General features: G+C 43.3%; 1 protein-coding gene across 1 annotated transcript; it reads left to right on the top strand.

The window, feature by feature from the left end:
* Positions 1-4108: 4108 nt before the first annotated feature.
* Positions 4109-24084, top strand: pomt2 (protein-O-mannosyltransferase 2). Its single transcript, XM_080534417.1, has 22 exons — positions 4109-4137; positions 4742-5067; positions 5516-5600; positions 7021-7125; positions 8127-8235; positions 11519-11627; positions 12037-12196; positions 12403-12509; positions 12724-12806; positions 15613-15722; positions 17768-17834; positions 17968-18028; positions 18139-18217; positions 18664-18815; positions 19092-19183; positions 20028-20104; positions 20640-20711; positions 20824-20883; positions 21302-21407; positions 21662-21802; positions 22490-22601; positions 23292-24084. The coding sequence occupies exons 2-22, from the start codon at positions 4751-4753 to the stop codon at positions 23395-23397; spliced, it is 2310 nt and encodes a 769-aa protein (XP_080390543.1). The 5' UTR covers positions 4109-4137; positions 4742-4750; the 3' UTR covers positions 23398-24084.
* The last annotated feature ends 192 nt before the right edge of the window (positions 24085-24276 follow it).

Genomic DNA, 24276 nt, shown 5'->3' with positions numbered 1-24276 from the left:
GAGAGGGAAGGAAACTCTGACTGTTAGCGGGTTAGCGGAGCCTTCTGGCTCCTAGAACAAGCCCCCCCCCCGTCCCCGTCGTCGACCCGTGTCTCCCCTCCCTCCTCATCTTCACACTGCTCTACCCTTCTCCCTCCCCTTGGCCTGGCTGGCACTCCTCAACCTCCTCAAACTAAAAAACTCCACGTGTCGTCGTCGTCATCGTCGGCCCACACACACATGCACACACACTCATACACACACACACGTACCTATACAGTACTTACATCTTCATGTCTTTCATGTCTACCACCTACCACATATTCCTCCATATTGTACACAGGGGACCAGGAGCTGTGCGGAATGTATTCCCTGGGAGTTAGTAGTATTTTGCATTTTGCCTTAAAGGGATTTGTCTGAGGACTGATCTCCCATTCAGTAACCCCCCCCCCCCTCCGGGCAGTACCATTATGCATACAGTACCTTGTGTTTTTTCTTTCTTCTCCAATTTTCTTCTTCTTTTTTTTTTGTTGTTTCTTTTGATTTATTATTTATTTCATTTACATGACAAGACTCTGCAAAGTAAGAATGAGAACCGTTTCAGAGGGCATATATGATTTTTTTGTCTTGTTTGTCAGACCAATAGACATGCTAATGATGTGGGGGAAATAGTGTGAGTGTGTTTTGAAGATGGTGAACCCGCAGTACGCTGATAGTCATAAGCATGCAGCCGCTCCAGTATACTCATATTATAACAGGAAACTGCAAGGTCATGGACATTATTTTTGTTAAAACCACTTTGCTACAGAATACAGGGAAAGTCACTTTCAAACCACTTTTGATGTGATGATATTTGGGATTTTGGGATGAACGATAGTCATCATAATCTCTCCATATATTAGAAATGGACGTTATTGTTCTCCCAGGATTCCGTAACCAAGGAAACACATAAGTCAAGAAAAATATCTGTTGTGGTCACGTGAGGAGGCCTTTTACATGGACCAACGACCCCCTCCCTTTGTCAACGATAACATGGACTGCTGCCTTTCTGTGTATCTTAGCTGAACATTGCATCGAAATGCTATTGTACAGGCTTGAGATAGTCATTTGTGACAGCGGCAGCTGGTGAAACCGGGAACAAAGTCGGGAACCGACGGACCGTTCAGACTTTTATTCTGAAAAATGTAAATAAACGTCAACATTGGTGAAAATCAATGACACATTCGCTAGTCAAGCCAAAACATTGCTGCAATGCAGTGGATTCGGTGAGTAATCCCCACTACTCTACACTAACCATGTAGTAGTGGTAGATTACTCACCGAATCCATTCCATTGCAATGTTTTTGCTTGACTAGCGAGTGTGTCGACATTTATTTCAATTCTTCTGAATAAAAGTCTGAACATTTTGATTGGTTGGTGACTTGTTCCCGTTTTCACCAGCTGCTGTCACATTAGAACCCTGTCAGAATGGCCTCCTGTCAGTCAGTCCACAGCCAGAGGAGACACCCAGCTGAAGAGGATGCTCTGGTGGCAAGGCTGCGTCAAGACCAAGAACAGACAACTAGCAGGGTTCTGCCCATCTTACGCATGCTGTCTCAGTGAACTTTGACCTGTTGCCAGAGTGCCAAAAGTGAAACTAGGAGCATTGTCTATCTATGGGCATGGAGAGGCTTTAAATGTAAACTCACTGCACACTTTATGAGGAACACCTGTACATCTTCTCATTCATTCAGGTGGTGTAATGGTGTGGGGAATGTTTTCTTGGCACACTTTGTTATTGTTATTGGTATGATTGTTCATACCAATCAATCATCGCTTGAATGCCACAGCCTATTTGAGTATTGTTGCTGACCGTGTGCATCTCATGGCCACAATGTACCCATCTTCTAATGGCTGCTTCCAGCATGATAATGCACCATGTCACAAAGCAAAAGTCGTCTCAAACTGGTTTCATGAACATGACAATGAGTCCCAGTCACTGGATCTGAATCCAATAGAACACTTTGGGATGTGGTAGAAGGGGAGATTCACAGCTTGAAAGTGCATTTGAAAAGTCTGCAGGGATTGCGTGATGCAATCATGTCATCATGGATCAGAATCTCAAAGGAATGTTTCCAACATATTGTGGTGGAATCAATGCCGCAATGAATTGAGGCTGCTTTAGAGCGAAGGGAGGCCCTACCCAGTATTAGTGTAGTACCCCTGATAAAGTGTTCGGTGAGTGTACATGATGAGTTATGTGATGTTTTTGAATAGGGTCCATTACCCCTCTCCCACTTGGTCATGAACAGGCCAGATGTATGACAACAGCTTGAGATTATTAGACAGCACAGACTGTGTCCCACAGCTAAATTCTGATGTTTACAATCAACCACATTCACCACTGACTTCAGATCCCATGTTAGAACATTCCCATGTATGCATCTCTGAATGTGAGTAAAGGCTTTGTTGAAGAGGTTTGGGATATTTTGTACAGATCTAGTACTATGTATTAATTTTATGTCACATATACATATTCTAATAATGCATATAGTGCAACCAATATTTTTGTTTGACAAAAAGGAAAAAAAAAGTTATTCATTCAGCATTACAGTGTAGCTATGTAGATTTATATATTTCTGTAAAAATGTTTTTTTTTTAAATGAGAAAATGTATGAGAAAAGTGGTTTACACTGTACCAGAGAAAGTGTATGAGAAAGTGTATGTATCCTGCCCTGTGGAGCAGACATTGCAATGTAATTTTTTGGAAATGGCGGCACTGTTCTTAACATAGACCCAATGTGGAGCCGTTGATCCTTCGAGTTCAATACCAAGACGAATGCCTATTGAAATGCAAGCGACAGTGGTTGTACCTTAACAACTCTGTGCGTAAATATCAGGCTGTGATGGTGAAATAACCAACATTATGTGCCTTTGTCATTAAATCATTAAACTGGGATCAGCAGGTAATATTATTGACGTTTCACATTCAATAAACTGTACACTTTTTCTTTTTTTGCATTTCCAATCAAATAAGTATGTTATCCTCCTCCGCGTTCAGGTAACATAAAATGGCCACAGATCTGAGGTTCTCACCCCCCTGTGGTGAGAGAGATGTTGCCAAAACCCAAACATAATAAATATCTTACACATTTCCGGAGGATGTCTTGCTTTTAACGACCGATGCCCTTGACCTGCATTCAAAGAGATGAAACCTAATGTGCAGCTGTTGCCTAGGTGGCGCTGTAATGTTCACTGTACTCTATATTGTATGATTCATCCCACCGCATACCCAGATCAAGTCTTACATTGAGGTAAAACAAATGGTGAACATTTATTGGATACTATTTAAAGTTTTGTAAACCACAGCTGTTGTGGTAAAGAATGTGTATGCAGTGATCTATACAAATGTCATGTTCATTCCTTTTGTTTACCTCTTGGCTGTAGTCATTATCAGTCATCGAAATAAAATTTGAAAGTATCTGTTTCTTTGTCTCCTTTTGCTGTGAAATATGAATACACCATCATATCAACTTTTAACAACAGTAATTCACAATACCAATAACACAATATGACATTACATAGGCAAGGAAACTTGATAAGTAATATAATCAGTTATACCAACGCCTCTTTAAAGTATATTAACAAAAAAGTATGTTTATTATATACTTACTATATACTTATACTTATGTTGATGATAAGACATCTTAATGTAAGTGCCACACATAAATGCAACACAGACATCACAGGGACTTGAGCATTTGCTGATAGATTGCAACACCTACTAAACATCTCTAGTGCTCTAGCGCCACCTAGTGTTTTTATGGCGCTGAACACAGTGGAAAGCAGCCTTGTCCCAAACCTTCCCATTGGTAGATCGAGGGTGAGCCTGGGATTTTATTTGAATGACGGGAAATTGAGTCCATACACCTCGGTTGTGCATTCAATGGATTCCGCAGGGAACTCCTAATCCCAACAACCAGTTGGGATACATGACAAAGGTGGACAGTTAAACAGTGTCCTATGCTTTCGCAGATCTGGCAAAAATACACCCAGGCTAAAGGAGCAGTAGATAGGTAGGGTGAGACCACGTCCACATGGTTTGTAAACATGTGCAGATGATAGTCTGGAGATGAAATGCTGTTGATGTCGCCAGGACAGCACAGCAGTGCTTGTCAGGTAAATATAGATTATTTGGACTAAAATGACAGACAGACATCAAATGTGACTGTACTTGTTCTCATGCACTTCTTGGTCAAAACGAAGAGTTTTCTACAGCCATTATGTTTAAACACAATTCTGCCTTCACTGGCGCATAAGCAGGCTGGAAGCTGAGATGGGTTAGCTTGCTTGCTTGTATACAGTCAGTGTTATATTTACAATTCAGTGGTTCTGTTCTGTTACAATGTTTCCTAACATTGGCCCACTGATATACAATGTAACGGAGTATAAACGAGTTGTTGATGTTGCCTAGATTGTTGCAGCAGAATAGATCATGTCACCAAGAAACGAAGCCTACCGACAGTCAGATCCATTAGATAGCCTACAGTTTGTTTGTTTGTTTGTTAGGTACAGTTAGATCATTCAGATGAAATGTTATTGTCATTGGCATAGTACAAGTACAGTGACAACCCAATGCATTTGGCATCCAGCCAGATGGAAGCCATAGGTATGTACAGGCAGAAGCCAGGTATGTTACAGTAGGATGTGCAACAGTTATTCTTGCTTGGTAAAGGGACGGGATCACAGACGACAGAATCGTCTTGTCTGGACTTTATTCCAGTGTTAACTCATGGCAAAGAACGATGCTGTTGAACCAGGGACCAGAACAGAAGAACCATCCTCGACTCTACGAAGCCGGAGACCTGACCTGAATGCAGAGAAGAGGAGCTCCTCCAAGCCCTCAACCCGTCACCATGAGCTGTCTAAGGACGGTGACACACATCCAGACAGACCATCCTCGAACGGGACATCAGCGAAATGTGTTGGGGAGGTGGAAGTCCCTCCTTCAGGTCACCATGGGACACACAGCACCGGTCACCTCATGCTGGTGGTGTTGCTGTCATTTTCCACACGCTTTTATAAAATCATGGAGCCTCCTCATGTATGGTGAGTGATACTGTAGTCTCAGTACTGTCTTGTCAATTGACACAAGTGTTCAATTGTGCATTGCAGCTTGAAAGCAAGGGCACATGTGACATGGCCATATAGACCAGTGGTTCTCAAACCTCTCCTCGGGGACTCCCAGCCGCTCCACATATTTGATCTGTTCCACCACCACCAGCACACCTGATTCAACTAATCAAGTGCAAATCATAATTGCTTTGTACTTGATTAGTTGAATCAGGTGTGCTGGTGGTGGAACAGATCAAATATGTGGAGCGGCCGGTGGTCCCCAAGGAGAGGTTTGAGAACCACTGGTCTATATGGCCATGTCACATGTGCCCTTTCAAGCTGCAATGCACAATTGAACACTTGTGTCAATTGACAAGTCAATGAATGTGCAATGTAGACCCGATAATCAATCACACTGTTGTTGTACCTCACTTTTTTTCAGCTGGGATGAGACTCACTTCGGGAAGATGGGGAGCTACTACATTAACAGGACCTTCTTCTTTGATGTCCACCCACCTCTGGGCAAAGTAAGGCATAGCTTTACCTTCTCCATTACAAACATTAATATATTACATGTTTAACTTGTGCTTAATACTAAAGGATAAAGTAGAAGCCGCACACTCTCGTTCCTGATGCAAAAAGTGTATATTTATACGGTTTCGTCCGTAGCCTTTGTCAAGTCTTATAAACAAACTGGTGCATGTCAGCCATTAGTAACCATTAATGATAACTTTTTGCATCTGGAACGAGAGTGTGCGGCTTCTACTTTATCCTTTAGTATTCTGCCCCGTTGCCAGCACCTCGGCCAAATTTTCTGCGGTGTGCGTTCTCTACTTTTTCAATTAACTTGTGCTTAATACCAGTAGCCCTACCTGACCTGTACACCATCTCTCAACATGTTCCAACCGGTTCTGTTTTTTGATTATAGTATGCTGGATGTGACTGTGTGTGTGAGTTTGAGTTTGACATGAGTTTGACATTAAATGGACAGATGCTGCTCGGGAATGCAGCGCAGGAATGTTGCTCAGTAAAGTCAGTAATGTCAGTAATGTCAGTAATGTAGTGATGTCAGTAATGTAGTAACGCAATTAAAATGCACTTCTTGAGTCAAAACGGTGAGTTTTCTACAGCCATATTATGTTTTAAAAACACAATTCTTGCATTCACTTGCGCACAAGCAGGCTGAAAGCTGAGGTAAGAGTTAGCTTGCTTGTGACACGTACAGTGTTGTGTTTACAATTCCATGGTAAAGTTCTGTTACTAACATTGGCCTACTAATTATACTATGTAACGGAGTATGAATGAGTTCAAATGAGGTTGCTGCTCAATAATTTTCCTCAGGACAAACCTGCTCACCAGTAAAAAACCTGCTCACCTGACCTTATACCCAACCACCATGGTTGTGTTTGTGCTGGTGAATGAATTAGGTGCTGGTGAATCTTTCTGACTGGTATTTCCCCCCATGGCACTGAGAACTGCTAAGGTTGTGAAACGTCTCCTAAAGAAAAGTGACCTGGGTCCTTCAGTGCTAAACAATTTCAGGCCAATTTCAAACCTTTCAAGTAAAATTCTTGAGAAATTAGTATTTAAACAGCTAAATGATTACCTCAGTTTCAGCTGTATATATGAGTTAAGTTTCACTCTGGCGCTCGTCCTCACCACAGCAGTGAGACAGCACTAGTTAAAGCTGTAAACGAAGCGAGAGTGAACATAGATGACAGGAAATCTCTCAGTATTAGTACGTTTAGACATAAGTGCTGCTTTTGATTACAGTAGATCACAACATCCTTATTAACAGAACTACGGAAGCCTCTCTGGCTCAGTTTTAGATTGGTTTAGGACTTGATTGATGATTGATTGATTTTCTGATTGTACAGTGTTATTGCGGCTGGGTAGAAAAGTTCTCCTGATTATGATTTTGATCCTTTCCCCCCCCCGCTATGCCAGATGCTGATTGGTCTGGCTGGGTATATGAGCGGCTATGACGGTACCTTCCCCTTCCTTAAGCCAGGGGACAAATATGAGCACCACAACTACTGGGGCATGAGAGGAGTAAGTGTATTCTTTTGCCGTGAACCTTTTTTAAATGTGTTTTTAGGGCGTTTCTGCTTCATTGGGGTAGAGACAGTAGAGATTGACAGGAAGGATGGGTGAGAGAGAGGAGGATAGAGACAGTAGAGATTGACAGGAAGGACGGGTGAGAGAGAGGACAGACAGTAGAGATTGACAGGAAGGATGGGTGAGAGAGAGAGCAGGAATGACATGCAGGATAGGTCGATGGGCGGTATCCATGCATGTGGTGTGAGATGATGATGATGATGATGATGATGATGATGATGATGTTGACAACGATGACATTTTGTAGTTATGATATATATATATATATATAAATTCTTCCTTCTGTCACAACGACTGCCAACGGCCCCAGGCCAGGGCAGAGATGAAATGTTCCTGCTACGACTGGTGGATAGATGATTCACTTACCTGACACGTATTCACTCAGTCAAATGTATTTGTTGTAGGTTGCTTTGGATAAAGGCGTCTGCTAAAAGCCAAAAAATATAAATGTAAATGTACATTGTGAGATATGGATTGGCCATAGATTGTAGCTTATCGGCCAATACTGTACAGCAAATGGAACAGAGGGGTGTTTTACAATCTTGTATGAGAGTAAATGCTATTCCAAATAGAACTGATTTACATTTACATTTGAAATCTTTGGAATTTAGCAGATGCCTTATTCCAAAGCGACATACAATCGATGCATTTGACTAAGCAAGTGAATCATCAATTCACCAGTCGTAGCAGGAAGAGTAATCTAGCTCAGGCCAGGGACCATTGGCAGTCGTCGTGCTAGAAAAAGAAAGAAAGAATAATTAATTTTTTAACGTTTTTTTAGACACAGGAGAAACAGTACAAGGGGGGGAAGTAGAAATATTAGAAGACACAGTAGAGGGGGAATCAGGTGTCTCAGGAGGCACAGTGCTGGAGGGTAGTAGATGTATGTGTGTGATTTGACTGGTTTGTTTACCTGTTTGTCTACCCTGTGGCAGCTCTGCGCGGGGCTGGGCTCCTGTCTGCCCCCCTTCGCCTACCTCACTGTCCTGGAGCTGTCTCAGTCCCCGACCGCCGCTCTCATCAGCGCCGCCCTGCTGGTCTTTGGTGAGTATCTACCTACCAACACAGGAAACAGGGCCGGCCGCTGGCATAAACAGTCTATGCAATCTATGCAGTCTATGCAGTACAGAACCTGGACTCTTTTAAGACAGGCCTAAAAACCTTTTTATTCAAAAAGGCCTTTGACTGTTGAACCTGTGTTTATTCTTGTGATTTATGTAAGCAATTTACCATGAGAGGAAGGGGGTTGTGGAGACATTTACCACTGTACAGGGTTTTACAGGGTTTTACAGGGTTTTACCCTGTACAGTGGTAAATGTCTCCACAACCCCCGCCCTCGAATGGTCAATTGCTTTTCTACAACAGCCACCACATAATATAACAAATAAATACACAGTTGTAACATAAAATTCATTCTTATGATGTTTTTAGGCTGTTTTTGTTTTTAACTTATTGGGCCGGTTTCACAGACAAGGCTTAAGCCTAGTCCTGGACTAAATCACACTTTCAATGTAAAATCTCCATTGAAGATGCTTTTTAGTCCAGGATTAGGCTTAAGCCTTGTCTGTGAAACTGGCCCATTATGTTTTAGGGTGTTTTTTAACTCTGTAGCACTCTGAGATTCTTTTCAATGAAAAGTGCAATACAAATAAAATCATTATTATTATTATTATGCGGTTGTTTTGGGGCCACAGCCACCACACTTTTGCCGTCAAGCAACAACCCGTAAATCATCACCCCTGTCGATGAAACACCCGTCAATTAAAAAGTCTGCTTGTCTGTTTATGACAGTCTGTTTATGACTTGACTGACGTGTTGCGCAAAACACGTGTCTTCCCAAACACAAATTAGTTAACCACCCCCTCCATCATGTCCTCGCTGGGCAAACCAGCAGCCGCCGCAGAGGGCAGTTCATTTCGGTACGCTCCCGGACGGAGCGATATAAAAAAATAATTTATCCCGGCTGCACTAAGACTGTTCAATGGCAACTAAAGTAGTAGTCGGGGTCAAGGCTCCTGAATTTGTATTTATTATTTATTATAACCATCATCATCACTTTTTAGTATTTTAATATAATAACTATAGCCATCTTTTTATCCACTTTTCTATCATGATCTCACTGTTTTTTATATACTATACATGGCTGGCCCACAGTGGTGTGCCGTCAGGGCCAGCAAGGCCTTCTCTGCTGGCCTAAACATCATCAGAATATACATTTTATTTTATATATTTTTTCCACAAATATGTATTAATGATTCCCCATAGTCTATTCTCTTCATTTCATAGCTTTCCTCTTGGTTGCGCTGCTTCCAGTCTCCAATTGAGATTTGGAGGGCTGGCCTTTATGTTAGAGCTTTTATCCAATCAAAATGTGTTGCTAGGGGGCTCCCAAATCTGCCCGCCTTCACCACAGACGGTGCTGCGAATTCGACCTGTAACTTAACGTTGGAACGAGAAAACCTGTGGCGTTCCTAGTAAACCTACGTAGATGCGAGCAAAATCAACAACGGCGCCTGCTGGAAGGCTCAATCTGATGTCAGCACCCAGCACGTCTTTTGATTGGATACGCACTATTGAGATGCGTAGCAAGGTAATTTGCGTATCTTTATACCGTCTGCAATCAGCTACAATGGCGGAAGGGGGAGAAGAGGCAGATGTGGTGGCAGATCTTAAAACAACGCCATTTTCTAGAAGAACTTTCCAGGAAAAGATAGACATTATCAGAGAACGGCCAACCCCGACTCTTGCGAGCCTTTCTCAGCGGGGAAAAGGGTTTGTCCGGCACTTTCAGATCGCTAACTACCAGCGGTACCCCTGGCTCACAGGCTCCGAAAGGCACTGCAAATTGTACTGCTGGCAATGCCTGCTATTTGCAACAGATCGATCGGGTGTTTGGAGCCACACTGGTTTTGCAAACTTGAGTTGTCTAACCAAGGGAGCAACGAGACACCAAAGCACGAGACCATGGGGCAGCTTTACAGTTTGGCATGTGTGGCAGTGACCATCCCTGTGTCCACTGCTTCGGTCGAGCGGTCATTCTCGGCCTTAAAGCGAATTAAAACGTATGCCAGAAATGCTACTGGACAGACTCGGCTTTCAGCATTAGCTTCCATGTCAATTGAAAAGCACTTATTGATGGAGCTGAAGCGTACAGATAAACTCTACAACAGAGTAATTGAAGTATTCCTGAGGAAAGAAAGGAGGATGGATTTTGTTTTCAAATGAAGTTGTTTTGGTGAGTACAAAGCATTTTATTTTTTATTTTATTTGTATATATTTTTGTCATTTTATTTCGTTATTTCATTTTATTTTCGTTTCAATATTAACGAATTAATATATAGGTAATTAAAATTCATTTTATTTTCGTTTCAATATTAACGAATTAATATATAGGTAATTAAAATGACAAATATAGGCTTATAAAATAAATGTTTGATGCTTCTGTTGCAGGTTGCAAGAGATGTGGAGATTACGTGGGTGGCGCACGTGAATCAGCTGTGCAGTAAAAGTACTCAAGGAGACTTGTTGAATTGTTTTGTCACGTTTCTTGACGATAAAAGTGCCTTTTATTTAAAAGTTTTGACAGTATCCAAGCGAAGCGATCTTAAAGATCACACTCTTCATTGTAAATGCGGATTTATTGATTAAAAATGCTTCGGAAATATTAATATAACTCTGTTGTACTTGTCTGATTATGTTAAGGTGATGCAACGCCCGGTTATACTGTGTTTCTGTCTAGTTTCTAGAGCCATTGCGTCATAACGATGGTATTAAGAGGTAGAATAATTCAGGTAGGACTGTGTCGGACATCACTGAAGGCCTAGGTGTGAAATGCACCGCCCGCCACTGCTGGCCCAGTATTATTGTCTGTCCTTTATGTTGTGTTGTTATGTGTTGTTTTTAGAGAGTGGCGTGGCAAAATGAATTTCCCCACGGGGATAAATAAAGTATCATTGAATGACGCCACCTCACCCTCGTTATAGTAACTGGTTATTCTTGATGAACTTGAATGAATTCTTATGACAAGTTATTTTGTTGTTTGGCGTTAAGACTGTATTGTGTGTGTCCCACTTAATCGCTAAATTAATACTTACCTCCACCTGCTTTTTCCCCTACACTCACACACACACACACACACACACATACACACACTCACACACACTCACACTCACACTCGTACTCACACTCACACACACACACACACACACACACACACACACTCACTAACTCACTCACTCTCACATGCACACACACACGCACACACACACACACACACACACACACACACGCACGCACACGCACGCACACACACGCACTCACACGGCAGACACTGGCAGCATCACCCTGTCCCAGTACATCCTCCTGGACCCCATCCTGATGTTCTTCATCATGGGGGCGGTGCTGAGCATGGTCAAGTTCAACATGCAGAGGTACAGGTGAGGTGTCTCCACGGCAACGCCCACAGCCTGCTTGAATTCCCCTCTCTCTCTCTCACAATTAAAAACAAAAACAAAAAAATGTCTTACTTAGCTCGCCAACTAGTTCTGTCTCAAACTATGCCGTGTTGGGTCCTTGAAAGGTGCTTGAAAAGTGCTTGAAAGGTGCTTGAATTTGATGTTTCAGAAGGTGTGGGAAACCTGATCACTATTTTGCACTTCTGGTTAGAAGCTAAACTGCATTTCGTTGTCTGGTACTTGAACTCTGCAACGACAATAAAGTTTAATCCAATGTAAACATGTTGCCACAAACCTGCTTCTACATTTTTGATCAAGTCACATAATTGTGGTGTAGGTAGGTAGCCCTGTTGTCTGCGGTTGCCACTGATGACGAGCTATCATTGTGCAGGCCCTTCAGCGTGCCCTGGTGGCTGTGGCTGGTACTGACAGGGGTGAACCTGTCTGGGGCTCTGGGGGTGAAGTTCGTGGGGCTGTTTGTCATCCTGCTGGTGGGACTGAACACAGCCTGGGACCTGTGGAGGCTCCTGGGGGATCTGCACCTCTCTCTGGTATCTATCTATCTACCTACCTACCTACCTACCTATCTATCTATCTATCTATCTATCTACTTACCTACCTGTCTGTCTCTGTCTGTCTGTCCGTCTGTCTATCTTCTGTCTATCTGTCTACCTATCTATCAATCAAATCTCAATTAGTAAAGCGCTGCCCAGGTGATTGATTTACCAGATCTGACCAGTTGTACCTCCTCTCCTAGGTGGATGTTTGGAAGCACCTGGTTGCCCGGGTGTTTGTCCTGATCCTGCTCCCTCTGTTCCTCTACGTCACTGTGTTCGCTGTGCACTTTGTTGTCCTGAACAAAAGGTGTGTGTTAGCGGCCATGTCTCTTGTCACTGACTGTTTATGAAGTGAGTGAAATACATATATAACTGTACATCACTGTGTGATGTGAAATATCCTCTGGAACTGATATTAACTCTTTTTTCCATGTGTTTTGATCTTCTCTCTCTCTCTCTCCCTCTCTCTCTCCCTCTCTCTCCCTCTCTCTCCCTCTCTCTCCCTCTCTCTCTCTCTCCAGTGGGTCAGGAGACGGCTTCTTCAGCTCCGCCTTCCAGTCCCGTCTGATGGGAAACAACCTGTACAACGCCTCCATGCCTGAGTGTGAGCCCCCCCCGCCTCCCCCGTCAACACCCTCCATACGCACACACACACACACCCTGTCAACATCCTCCATACAGACACACACACACACACACCCCGTCAACATCCTCCATACAGACACACACACACACACACACACCCTGTCAACATCCTCCATACAGACACACACACACACACACACACACACACACACACACACACACCCTGTCAACATCCTCCATACAGACATACACACACACACACACACCCTGTCAACATCCTCCATACAGACACACACACACACACACCCTGTCAACATCCTCCATACAGACACACACACACACACACACACACACCCTGTCAACATCCTCCATACATACACACACACACACACACACACACACACCCTGTCAACATCCTCCATACAGACACACACATGTGAACCCCACGTCTACACCAACCTCCATACACATCCTCTTACCGCCTCTAGACGGCTGTAGCCTAGAGGTTAGAGAGGCCGGCTAGCAATCGGAAGGTCGCTGGTTCGATCCCCGCCTCAGGAGGGAGCTGCATGTGCCCTTGAGCAAGGCACTTAACCCCCAATTGATCCAGGGGCGCCGACTATGGCTGACACTGTGCCTAGAGCAAAAAATACCACATTCCAACAATTGGATTGACAGGTTGACGCTAGCAAGGCAAGCTGGCAAGTTGATTTACATGACAAGTTGACTGCACGGCAATAAAATATAATAAATCTTCTTTGTTTACACAATGGTGCGTTGACTTTCCGCTGCTCAGACATGAAGGGTATTCTAACGACTAAATGTAGAACCCAGCCACAAGGCTTCAGAGACCATCATGCACCAGGACTCCTTTGGCGCTTTTCCATTACAGGGCCAGGCCGGGCCAGCCCGGGCTGGCCTGCTTCTTTGGCGCTTTTCCATATGTCGGCCCGGGTCGCGTCAGGTCGGGTCGGGTCGCTTCTTTAGCTACCCTTCGATACCAGGGTCTACATTTTTAGATCCGGATCTTTTTGCCAGGCTGCGTGTGACGTGTGACGCTGCACACCGTTGATTGGTCAATGGAAATCGTCATCCCATGTTCATAGATTTCTTCACTAACCGCCATCTTGAAATACCACATTCGCTCTTGGAAAATGTCACTACAGTTTCTGTAATAGCTTATTAATAAAGATTAGAAAAATTATGCTGACCATCGTATTATCTTAGTTTAATGTCATTTCAATGAATCATAGAACTTTTATTTACAACAGGCATAACACAAAAATCGCTATTATGCACCGTCTTTGCCCGTGAATAACACCGGCTGTGGAGGTGGTACAAACACAATACTCCTTTGCTAACTTCACCATCGGTCTACGGTAATTTTGAGCCCTTAACCCTTTATAGGGCACTCATTGAAATACTTTGAAATTCTACATTTCAACCCTAGAGTGTTATTGGAGGACATAAGAAGACATTTTTACTTGAGTGAAATTTAAAAAAAAAAATATTTTTCATCTTCAAAATCAAGGTCAGCGAAGTTACCTAAAACGGTTATTTGCCCGATAAAGGGTTAACCACCGCGCTGACACCCAATTGGATTGACAGGTTGACGCTAGCAAGGCAAGCTGGCAAGTTGATTTACATGACAAGTTGACTGCACGGCAATAAAATATAATAAATCTTCTTTGTTTACACAATGGTGCGTTGACTTTCCGCTGCTCAGACATGAAGGGTATTCTAACGACTAAATGTAGAACCCAGCCACAAGGCTTCAGAGACCATCATGCACCAGGACTCCTTTGGCGCTTTTCCATTACAGGGCCAGGCCGGGCCAGCCCGGGCTGGCCTGCTTCTTTGGCGCTTTTCCATATGTCGGCCCGGGTCGCGTCAGGTCGGGTCGGGTCGCTTCTTTAGCTACCCTTCGATACCAGGGTCTACATTTTTAGATCCGGATCTTTTTGCCAGGCTGCGTGTGACGTGTGACGCTGCACACCGTTGATTGGTCAATGGAAATCGTCATCCCATGTTCATAGATTTCTTCACTAACCGCCATCTTGAAATACCACATTCGCTCTTGGAAAATGTCACTACAGTTTCTGTAATAGCTTATTAATAAAGATTAGAAAAATTATGCTGACCATCGTATTATCTTAGTTTAATGTCATTTCAATGAATCATAGAACTTTTATTTACAACAGGCATAACACAAAAATCGCTATTATGCACCGTCTTTGCCCGTGAATAACACCGGCTGTGGAGGTGGTACAAACACAATACTCCTTTGCTAACTTCACCATCGGTCTACGGTAATTTTGAGCCCTTAACCCTTTATAGGGCACTCATTGAAATACTTTGAAATTCTACATTTCAACCCTAGAGTGTTATTGGAGGACATAAGAAGACATTTTTACTTGAGTGAAATTTAAAAAAAAAAATATTTTTCATCTTCAAAATCAAGGTCAGCGAAGTTACCTAAAACGGTTATTTGCCCGATAAAGGGTTAACCACCGCGCTGACACCCAATTGGATTGACAGGTTGACGCTAGCAAGGCAAGCTGGCAAGTTGATTTACATGACAAGTTGACTGCACGGCAATAAAATATAATAAATCTTCTTTGTTTACACAATGGTGCGTTGACTTTCCGCTGCTCAGACATGAAGGGTATTCTAACGACAAAATGTAGAACCCAACCACAAGGCTTCAGAGACCATCATGCACCAGGACTCCTTGTCTTACTCTTATGGTGATCTAATAATGAATAATAATAATTATTATTAACTATGCCCCTCCCTCCCCCTCCCCCCCCCCCCCCCCCCTACAGACCTAGCATACGGCTCTACCGTCACAGTGAAGAACCTGCGCATCGCCGGCGGCTACCTCCACTCTCACTGGCACCTGTACCCAGAGGGCGTGGGCGCTAAGCAACAGCAGGTAAGCCACAGGTCTCACACGTGCCTTTTAACGACCTGAACACACCACCCCAACAATGTTCAGAGCCTCCAAACCCAGTGGGACCGGTTTACAGTGCATCGCTACGCCAGGACCTTACAGTAGGACCGGTTTACAGCATATCACTACGCCAGGACCTTACAGTAGGACCGGTTTACAGGATATCACTACGCCAGGACCTTACATTCACATTCACATTTGAGACATTTAGCAGATGTCTTTATCCAAAGCGACTTACAACAAGTACAATTTGTCTTAAGTAAGTAAGTAAGTAAGTAAAGCTTTATTTATATAGCACCTTTCATACAATAAATGCAGCTCAAAGTGCTTTACAACAGGGCTAAGAGCATGAAGTGAATATAATAAAACATAGCATAGAATGAATATAAAAGCAGGATATAAAAGCAGAATATAAAAGCAGGGGAAAACAGTAAAAGAAGAGGTAAAGATAAAATACAATAAATGGATCTGTAGCCCAACTTGGCTTTGTGGTACCAATGTTATCCCCCCACAGTCTGTGGAGTTAAAGACCATGTGCATTACTGTGTAGAAATATAAGAAATAAATAGATAAAACATTTAAAGTGCAGCAGCTGGCAAATGAGCAGTAGGCTAGGGATGCTCCGATCTGGATTTTTGGGGCCGATACCGATCACCGATTTTTTTCCTCAAGATCAACCGATACCGATTTTTTTTTAAATACATAACTGTAGGCCTACTGACTGGATAGCCTACATATTTTTTGCTTTTTAGACAAAAGTTTTGATCCATTAGGCACCAAGCAAACGCAGACCCATTTTTATGGCATAGTAAAGGTCTGGCCTATCACCCAGTTAGGGCCTGAAGCCCAAGTCAGTCGATATGGCTGTATAAAAGACATCATAAACGTGGCCTTCATGGTTTACATACTGTTACGTCCTCCTATGTTTTCTGTTCAGTTATCTGTCTTCCCCAGGAAAAAAAAAAAAAGGAATCGTTTTTTGCGATCGGCCATTTTTGCCGATCACCGATCGAGTCATTTGGAGTGAAATCGGCCGATTTAAATCGGTGGCCGATAAATCGGAGCATCCCTACAGTAGGCAGGTGCAGATGAGCTAGTTAAAGGAGTGCAATAGCTGGCAAATGAGCAGTGGGCAGGTGCAGATAAGCTAGTTGAAGGCTATATTAAAGAAGTGCGTTTTTAGTTTTCTTTTAAAAAATATTTAGTGTAAGTAAGTGGATCATCTATACATCAGTCAAATTAAAAACAAATCTATGCTAGGACCAGGGGCCATTACAATGCTAGAAGAAGAATTACTTTTTAATGTATTTGTATTTACAGTAGAGAAAACAAAACAATATAAAATCAATAGGGAGGAGGTAATCTGGGCGGCTGTGGCTCAGGAGATAAAGCCGGTGTCTAATGATAGCAAGGATAGCGGATCGATCCCCGGCCCCTCCTGTCCACGTGTCGACAATGTGTCCTTGGGCAAGACACTGAATCCCAATTGCTCGCAATGAGCGGGCTGGCGCCTTGCAAGGTAGCTTGCCGCTATTGGTGTGTGAATGTGTGAGTGAATGGGTGAATGAGAGGCCGTTAAGCACTTTGGAATAAGGCGCTATATAAGTGCAGTCCATTTACCATTACCATTTGTGTCACATTCTAATGCTTTGGCCCTCATGTTGGGATCCGATGTAATGATCAGACTTTTCTTTCGAAATATGTGAATACATTTCCGCGTTGTTGAAAATCAATGACACACTCGGTAGTCAACTAACGCAGCTTGTTTTGTGAGCCTGCTAACAATATCAAGTAGTGTTATAGTTAACTAGGTAGCAGTGGGGTTTACTCACCGAATCCATTTCGTTGCAGTATTTTGGATTGACTAGCGAGTTTGTGTTGTGATTCTCAACAACGTTGAAACGTAGTTCTGTGTTTCAAAAGAAAAGTCTGAACATTTTGATTGGTTGCCGACATGCGGACCAAATGACCAGACTGTGTCATATTTGTAAACTTACCCCCCACCCCCCCCTCCTCTGTTCCCCCAGGTCACGGCCTACCTCCATAAGGACTATAACAACCTGTGGCTGGTCCAGAGGCCTGGGGACCAGGATGGTGAGAGGCCAGCTGAACTCACAGAGCTTGATTACCAGACAGAAAGCCTGCATGTGCTGCATTTTTATTGTTTGATTGATTGTTTGTTTGTTTGTTTGTTTGTTTGTTTATTTGTTTTTCATTTGCTGTCCAGCTCAGACCGGAGCCCCTGAACTTGTCCGGCACGGTGACATCATTCGACTGGAGCACAAAGAGTAGGCGTTATACCCTCCTCTGTTTATGAATGAAAGCCATGATAACCAATCGGCATATGTCTGTTAAAACGATGTGTGGTCCCCCCCCCCTCCCCCCTTGCCCTTTTTAGGACGACCCGGAACCTCCACAGTCACCTACACGAGGCCCCCCTCACTAAAAAACACTTCCAGGTCACAGGATATGGCATTGTGAGTGAACACAGTGTTTTAAACTATATACATTTTGGTTATTGTTGTGTTAATGTGCTTAGCAAGTATTTGTGACGGTAGCTGGTGAAAGGGGGAACAAGTCGGCAACTGACCAAATGTTCAGACTTTTAATCAGAAAAAATGTAAATAAATTGGACTGGAAAATGTAAGCTCATTTGTGGGCGGTGACTTAATTTATTTCAAATGGCCTTTAAAAGAGCATTGATTCAAAACACATTGTTTGAAACTGAAACGTTGTTGAAAATCAACGACACACTCACTAGCCATTATATTGCAATTCAATGGATTCGGTGAGTTACATTTTTCAGAATAATAGTCTGAACATTTGGTAGGTTGCTGACTTGTTCGCCCTTTCACTAGCTACCGTCACATTTTGTCTCAACCTAAATGTTGACCTCTGACCCCTCCTGCCCTGGTGCTGTCAGAATGGAACAGGTGACCCCAACGACCTCTGGCAGGTGGAGGTCACCGGGGGTCGGAAGGGCGACCTCGTCAAGGTGTTACGCAGCAAAGTGCGCTTCCTGCACCGTGCCACCGGCTGCGTGCTGTATAACTCCGGCAAGGCGCTACCTAAGTGGTGAGAGAGAAGGACTGGGCTAGTCTCAACTAATAGTTCTCTCCTATATTGGTCTATCTTTAATTTGTATTTTTAGCTTATTTTATTCAGCCTATTATTCAATTGTCACTTTATGTTGTTGTTGTTGTTTGTGGTATGAGCTGCTGTAACGCCTGAATTTCCCTCTCGGGGATCAATAAAGTACCTGTCTATCTATCTATCTATCTATAGCTTTCTTGTCTTTAGATCTGCCTGGTTGTGTGTGACAGTAGGTGACAGTAGGTGTGTTGTGTCTAGGGGCTGGGAGCAGGTGGAGGTCACCTGTAGTCCGTACCTGAAGGAGAGCCCCAGTTCCCAGTGGAACATCGAGGATCACATAAATCCCAAGTGTACGTCTCCAATCTCTTCATTTGGTTTTACAGTACGCATGCCCCTTTCACCATTATCTCTGACTGTGTCTGTGTGTGTGTCTGTGTCTGTGTCTGTGTCTGTGTCTGTGTCTGTGTGTGTGTGTGTGTGTGTGTGTGTGTGTGTGTGTGTGTGTGTGTGTGTGTGTGTGTGTGTGTGTGTGTGTGTGTGTGTGTGTGTGTGTGTGTGTGTGTGTGTGTGTGTGTGTGTGTGTGTGTGTGTGTGTGTGTGTGTGTGTGTGTGTGTGTGTGTGTGTGTGTGTGTGTGTGTGTGTGTGTGTGTGTGTGTGTGTGTGTGTGTGTGTGTGTGTGTGTGTGTGTGTGTGTGTGTGTGTGTGTGTGTGTGTGTGTGTGTGTGTGTGTGTGTGTGTGTGTGTGTGTGTGTGTGTGTGTGTGTGTGTGTGTGTGTGTGTGTGTGTGTGTGTGTGTGTGTGTGTGTGTGTGTGTGTGTGTGTGTGTGTGTGTGTGTGTGTGTGTGTGTGTGTGTGTGTGTGTGTGTGTGTGTGTGTGTGTGTGTGTGTGTGTGTGTGTGTGTGTGTGTGTGTGTGTGTGTGTGTGTGTGTGTGTGTGTGTGTGTGTGTGTGTGTGTGTGTGTGTGTGTGTGTGTGTGTGTGTGTGTGTGTGTGTGTGTGTGTGTGTGTGTGTGTGTGTGTGTGTGTGTGTGTGTGTGTGTGTGTGTGTGTGTGTGTGTGTGTGTGTGTGTGTGTGTGTGTGTGTGTGTGTGTGTGTGTGTGTGTGTGTGTGTGTGTGTGTGTGTGTGTGTGTGTGTGTGTGTGTGTGTGTGTGTGTGTGTGTGTGTGTGTGTGTGTGTGTGTGTGTGTGTTAGTGCCCAACATTAGCCTGTCCCTGCTGAAGCCTCACTTCCTGGAGATCCTGCTGGAGTCCCACATCGTCATGATCAGGGTGAGACACACACACAGACACACACACAGACACACACACACACAGAGACACACACACACACAGAGACACACACACATACATACATACACACACACACACACACACACACACACACATACTCACACACACACACACACTCCACAAGCACATCCCATGCATACGGACTACATAAGTTTAAGCTCACAGTCACTTTACTACTGTCACTTGTGTCCTGTACTATTGGCACTTGTTATTGTTTTATGCCCAGTTTCTTATTGTCTACAAATTGCAAGATACTGCTAATTGTAAATACTCTTATTTGTCACTTATGTCCTGTACTATTGTCACTTTTTAAAATTATTTTGAATTATGCCTATTGCCTTATTGTCCGACATCTGCAATGTCAGGAACCGAAGCCTAAGAGTTTTACTCTCTTACACTTGTGTAATGTGACGTTACAATAAACTTAACAAGACATTTGAAACACACACAGAGTGATTGCCAAATGAATTAGGTTTTACTATTATGTATTGATTTCATTTAATTGTTCTCACAGGGCAACAGTGGTTTGAAGCCCAAAGAGAATGAGATGAACTCCAAACCTTGGCATTGGCCAATCAATTACCAGGTGGTTAACAACATTTTTTAGTACTCCAACTTATTTTCTGTGAGGTTTGACAATCCTGTTGACAAGGCGTGACAAGCTGTTCACTAACGACCTTTCTGTTGTTTCTGTAAAGGGACTGAGGTTCTCTGGGGTGAATGAGACAGACTACCGTGTGTACCTGTTAGGGAACCCAGTAAGTGTCTACTTTTCTTTTAATATGTTTTTAGGGCATTTCTGCTTTTTAAAAAAAATAAAAAATAATATTGGGATAGAGACAGTAGAGGTTGACAGGAAGGGAGGGAGAGAGGGGAGATGACATGCAGGATATGTCGATGGCCGGAATCGAACCAGGGATCTTGTAATGATCTGGCAGTGCCTTAGTGTGCTACAGCACTAAAGCGCCCGTCTCTGCCTTTCTGTCTACTTTCTGTGTCCTGTATCTGTCTCTAACACACAGAAAGTAGCTACCCTGTCCTGTATGTGGCTATGGCTTTTATTTTATTTTATTCATGCTAACGTTATCTATCTGTCTGTCTGTCTGTCTATGTATCTATCTGTCTGTCTGCCTGTCTGCCTGCCTACCTATCTGTCTGTCTTTATCTCCTCTCCAGGTGATCTGGTGGCTCAACCTGTTCTGTCTAGGCCTGTATGTACTCATGGTGTCCTTGGCCTCGCTGGCCCTCCAAAGAAAACTCCCACTGCAGCAGAAAACAAGAGGTAGGAAGATGCATGGTAGCAGACAGGCTTTCATTACTCAAAATGAAAAAATCTTCTGCTTTAGATTGAAGACCCATCTCTTCAGGCTACATCCCTCCTAAAGACCTGCTGATCCCCTCTAACCCCTGTAGAGTATATTTCTTCTAGCATTGTAGCTGTCAATGAGCCCCTGAGTTTTTGGCTTCGATGTAAACAAGACTATAACTACTTTGAGAGCTTGACTCTGCCGCTGCGGTGTGATGTGCTTGTTTCAGAGCACTGCTGCGTGCTGCGGACGGGGGGGGGGCTACTGCTGCTGGGCTGGGTGCTGCACTACGCCCCCTTCTACACCATGGGACGCATCCTGTACTACCACCACTACTTCCCTGCCATGCTCTTCAGCAGCATGCTAACAGGTAGTGTACTACACACATCCTCTACTACCACCACTACCTCCCTGCCATGCTAACAGGTAGTGTACTACACATATCCTCTACTACCACCACTACCTCCCTGCCATGCTAACAGGTAGAGTACTACACACATCCTCTACTACCACCACTACCTCCCTGCCATGCTAACAGGTAGAGTACTACACGCATCCTCTACTACCACCACTACCTCCCTGCCATGCTGACAGGTAGAGTACTACACGCATCCTCGGGGCGGCTGTGGTGCAGGAGGTAGAGCCGGCGTCTAATGATCACAAGGTCGGCAGATCTGCGGTTCGAACCCCCGGCTGGCCACATGTCGAGGTGTCCTTGGGCAAGACACTGAACCACCGCAGTCCATTTTTTCCATTTTACTACCACCACTACATCCCCTACTCTTCTCCTGTAAATAAATAAATACAAATAATAATAAAATAAAATAATATCGTAGATTACTTTTTCTTGCTATGACTGATGGATAGATGATTCACTTCACATAGACAAATGTATTCACTTACTTAGACAAATGTATTTGTCATAAGTTGCTTTGGATAAAGGTGTCTGCTAAATGCCTAAATGTTTTAATGTAAATGCCTCTTATCAGTAGTTATTCTTTGGTTGGAGATTTGTGTCGTTCAGAACCAGTATTCTAGAATGTTCTCTCTGTCTCAGGCATCACGTTGGACACCTTGCTGCAGGGGGCTAATCTGTGGCTCCGCCAACCCTATGGCCATTGGCTGCTCAGAGGGGGGCAGGCCCTGCTACTGTTGGCCATCCTCTACAGGTGAGCTGTCCGTCACGCCGTGAACTTCACCTGTGTTTCATTTAGTTCAATATTCTTTTTTCGGGGGGGGGGGGGTTTATTCGTTTATTTAAAAGGGACAATGGACAGTCATTGACTCTCCCTGAATTAGCTGGGTAGCTAAATTGCATCAGCAGTCCCTGGGCAGGTAAATCCACAGGGGAATTACGGTCTCAGATGTTAGAAACATTGAGTTTAAAACAGAACTACAGGAAATAAAAACATCACACTTAAACATAAAAATGTTTGGCTCTATGTGGTCAATGGTCACATGATTGGTTATCTATCAGCCATGATTTCAGTTTTGATTTGAAGCCGGTTAGGATAGAACATTGTTTGATAGCATCATAACATGATTAACCTTAACTGTCCCTCCTAAGGCCTCTTCATCCCCTCTACCCCCCTCTACAGTTTCTCTACTGTAAACAAGTAAATAATAATAATACAATTTAATGAATTAATCGTCTTCTACCATTATGACTTCTAATGGCCCCTAGCACAGATTACGTTTTCTTGTGATGACTGATGTCTAGATGATTCACTGACTTAGTCAAATGTATTTGTTGTAAGTCGCTTTGGATAAAGGTCGTCTGCTAAATGTCAAACATGTACGGTAAATGTAAATGTTTAGCTCATGGTCATGTTTGACTCTTGTCCTCTCGGCCCCTGCAGCTTCTACCTGTTCCACCCTCTCTCCTACGGTATGAGAGGTCCCCTGGCCCAGGACCCTGCCAGCGCCATGGCAACCCTCAAGTGGATGGACTCCTGGGAATTTTAAGAAGTCACTAAGAAGTATTGGTGGGCAATCAGTACAATAATCATGTCCGATAGAGTACATCGGAAGGACATTTTTTGTACATCAGTGACTTTTTAGACATGTATCTGTTTCTTACACACACATGTGAACTTCAGAGTATACAAAGTACTACAAAGTATTTTCATAATATGCGCAACTATGGATTGTTTACCCATTCATCAGGGTTCTCATTGTTCTCAAGTGTTTCTATCATCAGTGTATGCTGAATATTTCAGTGATTAGGTAGAGTTGAATCGTACAGTATTGAGTTGTAAAAAAATAAATGAATAAAAACTAGGACTAGACACTACAAACAAACTTACCCCCTTTGGAGTTCGGAGATACAGACTTGAAATACATGAGCTTTAGATTTAAGGACAGGTTTATGCTAGTGAGAAGGAATGCTAATGATGTCAACAAAAACTGCCTTAAACATGTGTTTTGTCTTTTCTTGACTGAGTTGCAATAATAATAATAATAATAATGATAATTATGCCTAGAGGATAGGTAAGTGCCTAGAGGAACTCTAAGTTCACATTTCATGTAACTGTTACTATTTAATTCTTATTTAATTGTCCGTTACATTATGATGTCATATCGACTGTTGATGATCTTCACTTGGTAGTGTACACAGTATTTCCCATTCATCCTGGGTGAGATACAATTGCTTTCTACTACGTTCTGTAATCTGTACTGGTTTTGTCTTTTGTTTAATAAAGAAAAGGGATTGTTACTTTTCACTGCATCTCCATCATTGTCCTAATTAAAATGGGTCGTTATTATGAGAATCTCACTTTCAGTGCTTGTGGGTCTCTGATGACCCTACTAACACAGACATTGTGAAATAAAGCAATTCAGTCT

The sequence above is a fragment of the Nansenia antarctica genome (assembly GCF_963989245.1).
Source record: "Nansenia antarctica genome assembly, chromosome: 1".
In the NCBI taxonomy this organism is placed as follows: Eukaryota; Metazoa; Chordata; class Actinopteri; order Argentiniformes; family Microstomatidae; genus Nansenia; species Nansenia antarctica.
Note: the sequence above shows the minus strand (reverse complement) of the source record. Positions and strands in the feature narration are given on the sequence as shown.